We start from the raw sequence: 6285 nt of genomic DNA, 5'->3' as shown, positions 1-6285 counted from the left end.
TCTTCCTTGGTCGGGAAAAACACCTCAATATCCTTCTAGCCACTGTCCTTCTTGACCTGGCCAAGGTTACACTTGCTAATAGAGGTACGATACACGTACGCTGGCTAGTCTCTTTCACGAACCGAGGCAGTAGAAGTATCTCGCACGACCAAGTCTTTAGCAGTCGAAGATTTTTCGGGTATAAACATTTTCGCCTGTCGAGGGGCGATGTTTGAGGCTGAAGTTTTTCTCTTCAATGACCTAGGTACCGAAGGGCGGTCGATCAGTACTTGTTGAATGAAGACCTCGAAATTACTGTTTCCAGCCCCCCGAGATTGAGTGGTGGCGCCACTAGGGGTAGACGATGATTGGGGTTCGCAAAAAAAATGATAGCCTTGAAAAACGATTATAAGAAGTCTCTAAAAAAAATAAGCTCAAGAAGGAAATGATTCTTTGGAGGAGAGGCGGAGGTATTTATGAAGATAAAGGATCAAGCGGCACGACCCTAAGTGGGGGAATGCTTTTTGGGGCGCATCGAGTCACACCTCGAAGGAAGGCTTCCGTCTTTTTTATGAAGGCACAATCTCTCATAAAAAGACTAGGCTGAGGATGGAACACGTGGGCAATGGCGTCTGATGGGAAAAGAACGTGTGTAACGGGAAACGACGCCTTCGAATGAGTGAAGAGGCGCATTAAATTTGAAATCCAGACAAGATAAGCCCCGATGATTCGAGGACTTCTCCACTCAAAAGTGAGAAGCGGTGGGCTCTTCCACTTTACAGGTTCACGATTAAGGTAAGCCCGAAAAGTGGAGGACTATCTGTATTGGGTAAAAAATTAGTCTGGGGTCGCGTATAAGACCGGGCGTTCGGGGTGACCAAAGGGATCCTCAAGCTGTTATTCACTTCCACCAACTCCAGTCACATCCGCTGTCCTAGGTAAGAGAGTCACTGACTATGCCAACATTGGGGGTAACCTTACATCACATCATTCGTATGTTAGGGTTGAAAAGTTTTGTTTTGGTTTCTATATAGATAGCTTATCATATAAGCTAAGACATCTTCACTTCATCTCTTGTAACCTATCTCCTATTTTCTCTCTGAAGCAATACATATCCGGGCTCATCATTTACCGTTGAACTTATGTTTATCTTGCTTGTTTTAGTTATTTCTTGAGCTTCGCGTTTAGTCTAACTTTTGCAATCACAAACACTTACTCCGAAAGGAGAGTTTCGGGGATTGGATACTACCTACTTGTTATTAAACCCATTAAATACAAATCTCTAACTGATAATCTGTTTTCACTGGAAAACATGGTTCATTCACTTCGTTAATCATCAAAACATAATATATATATATATGAATATGTGCACACGTGTGTGGTTGTATGGGATAAGATGATAAAAATTTTCTCACTGTATGAATATTATACAATACAGATACTCCCTCCCTTTTTATTTGTGTGGATTTCCTTTTTAATCCATTTAAAAAAGAACAACAACTTTCTAAATCTAAAAATAATTTCATTTGAACTCCGCATTTCATCCTCAGTGAAAAGCATTTATAATTATACATACATATGTTATGACATGTTTAAAATCAAAAGTTTCTTTCTGACTTGGTCTAGCCCGGTCACCCTACGCAACTGGCGCTTCAAAGGGCGAAACTCTCATTCATAGTTTGGCGGCTTATCTTCAGTAAGGGGCCTTTAGTCGTTTGATTAGAGTAGGGGTCGTGAGAGAACAGAGCATACCGCCCTGCCATAGTCACGAATCTATTTATAGCCGCGACTGTTGTCATAATCAACATGGTTAAAACTTTCAGGAAAAAAACTTCGAATTGGGAGGGCGATCCTCCCGGTGAATTGAAGATACCCCAAACCGATATAGGTGAACAAGTAGAGTATATTAGGGCACTTGAGAGGACCGTGCCAAAGAAACTCGCAAAATGACCTCGTAATCTCTTTTTAAAATTTGTGGGCAATTAAAAGGCACGTATTTATATGTGTGTGTGGGGTGGGGGTTTAGCATGTGGCAGTACGGTCGAGAAAACGTAAATTAAAGAGGTGTTAAAGGGAAGAGAGGGTGTCATGGGGGTATAGACTACAATAACACTAATGGCCAAGAAAAGTATAGCTATGTCTTTATTAGAGAAATAAACTATGCAAAAAGAAGGGGAACACTCCTTGTATATATATTTGATTCTTGTTCAGTAATAATTCATACAAACACAATCCTCACAAATTCTCTCTCTCGTACAAATAATACAACCAGCCACATATAATGGTGACCAAGAAACCAAAAGTAGTGATAATTGGGGCAGGAATGGCTGGTCTAACAGCTGCTAACAAACTCTATACAGCAGAACTGTTAGATTTGTGTGTAGTTGAGGGTGGAAATAGGATTGGTGGAAGGATAAACACCTCAGAGTTTTTTGGTGATAGGATTGAGATGGGTGCTACTTGGATCCATGGAATTGGTGGCAGTCCTGTTTACAACATTGCGCAACATATTAACTCACTGCAATCTGATCAGCCTTGGGAGTGTATGGATGGACTCTTGGAAACTGAAGTAGTCACAATATCTGAACATGGATATGGGCTTAATCCTTCCCTTGTTGATCCCATCACAAATCTTTTCAACAAACTCATGGATTTTGCTCAAGGGAAATTAGTCCTTGAAGATAAAAATATTGCTAAATCATCCAATGGTGGAAATCTCAATATGAGTCTTGGTTCTTTCCTTAGGAGAGGCCTTGATGCTTATTGGGATTCAGTGAAAGATGACAACCAGGATATTGAGTTAGATAAATGGAGAAAAAGATCACTTGAACAAGGCGTTTTCGCGATGTTTGAGAATATACAAAGGACTTATACATCAGCTGGTGATTTGCAAATGCTAGATTTCAACGCAGAAAGCGAGTATCGCATGTTTCCTGGAGAAGAAATAACCATTGCTAAAGGTTATTTATCGGTGATCGAAGCTTTGGCCTCTGTTCTACCAGCTGGTTTGATCCAATTAGGCCGAAAAGTGTCAAAGATTGAGTGGCAGCCTGACGAATCACTCCAAATCGAAAATGGTACTAGTAATAAGCCAGTGAAGCTACATTTTGTTGATGGATCAATCATGTTTGCTGATCATGTTATAGTTACAGTATCACTTGGAGTTCTAAAACAGGGAATACACCAAGATTCTGGTATGTTTAATCCCCCACTTCCTAGTTTCAAGACTCAAGCAATCTCAAGGCTTGGTTTTGGTGTTGTCAACAAGCTATTCTTGAAACTACATCCAATCCATGATGAAGAGTATGCCATAAATTTCCCCTACCTGCAAATGGTATTCAATCAGTCAGAACCAAACCCAAAAATTCCTTGGTGGATGAGGAGGACAGCTAATTTGTCTCCAATTTATGGCAAGTCAAATGTTTTGTTATCATGGTTTGCAGGTAAAGAAGCTCTTGAGTTGGAATCTCTTGATGATGAGGAGATCATTGATGGGTTCTCAAAAACTATCTCTAGCTTCCTTTTAAACTCAAAGCATTTCAAGAAATCCAATGAATTGTGCAATGGGCATGCAAATGAGAGTAGCTTTAAAGTGGAAAAGGTGTTAAAGAGCCAATGGGGAACTGATCCACTTTTCTTGGGTTCATATAGTTATGTAGCAGTTGGATCAAGTGGAGATGATTTGGATGCTATGGCTGAGCCTTTGCCAAAAGGGACAACCATTCATTCAAATATTTGTTCTGCTCCACTTCAAATTCTGTTTGCAGGGGAAGCAACACATAGAACCCACTATTCAACAACTCACGGTGCTTACTTTAGTGGCCTTAGAGAAGCCAATAGGCTTCTTCACCACTATCATTGTATTGATATATGAAAAAAAGTTTGTTCTCAATAGAACCTAGGCAGGTCACGTTGTCTTTGTGTGACTATAGGTCACGGCTTAGAATGCCACAATGGGTTGTACCACTAACGCCAGACATTAGCAGATCGTCTACATCACACCTTTGAAAAGGCTGCGCATTTTTTCAGACCCTTATTAAGGGCGGAACGCTTTTAACCTGCTGACTTTTTAGAACCTAGGCAGGTCTTTTTCTTGCTTTCGTTTATTTATTTTTTTCTCCTGTGACCATTAGTATTCCTCATTATTTTCTACACTTGTTTGGAAAAAAGAAGAAGAAGATGTTTGTTATTTCAATCTATGATGGGGATTTGAGAGAAAAAGGGGAAGTGGAACAGGTCTGGAAGGAAACAGAAAAGGAGAGGAGGACATTTCCTGATATAGTGATGAATGAATTGAAAAATCTCCTTTTCAATTTTCTATTGCTTTCAATGTGTTTGTGATTAATTTCTTTTCCTCTCCTATTATTTGAGGGTTCTTGCTCTATTAAAGCCAACTAGTTGATTATGCTTGGGTACTTACAATTATTTGAAAGATAAAGGTAAAAAAGAAGGAGCTAGCTTTGTATCTCATCATATTTGGTCCATCTTTGTGGAGTCTCCTTTAGGATGGTCAGTTGACAGGATCCGATAAAACCGGCCATAGCCAACTAGAATATTTCTTTCTTGTAAAAGTATTCTTCTTTTCCTAAAAAAGAAAATTTTCTTTTATGGGATATTTTGGATAATATATTGCTGAACACACAAATCATTTTAGGAACCTTTTAATCTGTACCAATTCCAGCAAAAACTAGCTTGGAATTAATCCAAGTTCAGTGGACGTATACTACTCTCTTGCGTTTTCGTTTGACACTATTTCTTAATAATTTGTTTAAAAAATAATGAAATATTTCTACATTTGAAAATACTTTAACTTTAATTTTCTCATTTTATATGCAGGTATTATGCCAACATCACACATTTCAAAGTCATCATTCTTTCTTATAGGTTGTGGGGTTAAGTTACATCACTCAAATTGGAACAAACGGAGTAGTAAATTCAAACCATATTCTTTTTCAGTTTTGATACTAAAAACTGATGGATGTCCTTAACAATGAGACAATAAGTAGGGATTCTGAAGGTTAGTGGAGAAGGGTCTGGATCTCTTAGGCTCAGACCCACACCAGAATGACAGGTCCCATTCCAATACATATGAAGACATACATATACCTTACAGTTGGGACATATTAGAGCTCAACAGTGCCCCCAGTCCCAACTCATTTTTTGGTACATATATTGGCCATATCTTTTCACATAAATTCAATCTTGTTTGAAACTCCATACCTATCAGTAAAACAACAAAATCAGCATAGATACAGCTTCTTGCATTGTGGTCATACTGTTAGGTGTTTGTCCTGATTTTCTTACCATAATTGAATTTTTCTTTTTCTAAAGAAAATATAAATTTTCATATTTGGCTATTCCTCCATCTTGAAGGAAAAGATTTTGGACTTCTATAAATTGAGGATCCTTCTTTCTCATTTTGCAGCATCACAATATAGCCTTAAGGGCTTTTAGGGTCTCAGAGAGAGAATTTGTGAGACACGCGTGTTACCGTGTCACTTATGTGAACCTCTTTTTTCTAAGGGAATTTTGTGAGGTTATTTCTCTTAATATTTGTACTCTTTTTTATATAGTGGATTGCTCATCTCCGCCTGTGGATATAGGTCGATTGATTGAACCACATTAAATTATTGTGTCTCGTTTTTTCGAGGTTACTTTTGTTATCTTTTGCATAACACCTGATTATTTCGATCCTAACACATATTGTGCCATGACCTGTTTATCATTTTACAAAATCACCCACAACAGTTTTTTATGTCACTTCCCACTAAAAACAGCCAAACACATAAACCAACCTTTCAAGACTATCAAAATCTGCAGAGATTTTTACACTTTTTCTGTTTTCTTTGAGATGGATTGGCATAAATCATTTTGTTGTGGATATTGATTGGTCAAATCAAAGGGAGCATCTGTTCATGAAGACTCTATTATTGTATGCAAGAGTTGCCATTGATCAATGGCCCACTTTTGATGTCTCTTTTCTCCTTCATATATATAGGGGTTTTCAATCACCCCTTTGACGATTTTGTATATATATCGCTGACCATCATCACCATTCACCCCATCTTTATCGTAAGTGAACAAAAGTAATGGCTAATCAAATATAGGACCCTGTGAATCATCATCATTACTTGTTAAAATTTTCAATAATGCTTCACTTCTTGGGTAAATTCTCCAGTCCCTACTTACTTGAGGGTGTGAAAAATCAATACTCTAAAGGGGCCATTCCACTATGATTGTGACTTGGCCATAGTTCCAACTAAATAATAGTGTTACCCTTTTTCACTATTTGTTACTTTTAGTATG

At 38.2% G+C, this 6285-nt stretch overlaps 1 protein-coding gene across 1 annotated transcript; it reads left to right on the top strand.

Moving 5' to 3' along the window:
* Positions 1–2018: 2018 nt before the first annotated feature.
* LOC132037703 (probable polyamine oxidase 5) lies at positions 2019–3864 on the top strand. Its single transcript, XM_059428270.1, has one exon. The coding sequence runs from the start codon at positions 2261–2263 to the stop codon at positions 3851–3853; it is 1593 nt and encodes a 530-aa protein (XP_059284253.1). The 5' UTR covers positions 2019–2260; the 3' UTR covers positions 3854–3864.
* The last annotated feature ends 2421 nt before the right edge of the window (positions 3865–6285 follow it).

Source organism: Lycium ferocissimum, chromosome 11 (genome assembly GCF_029784015.1).
Source record: "Lycium ferocissimum isolate CSIRO_LF1 chromosome 11, AGI_CSIRO_Lferr_CH_V1, whole genome shotgun sequence".
NCBI lineage: Eukaryota > Viridiplantae > Streptophyta > Magnoliopsida > Solanales > Solanaceae > Lycium > Lycium ferocissimum.
The sequence above is the reverse complement of the archived record's forward strand: the minus strand, read 5'-3'. Positions and strand labels throughout refer to the sequence as shown.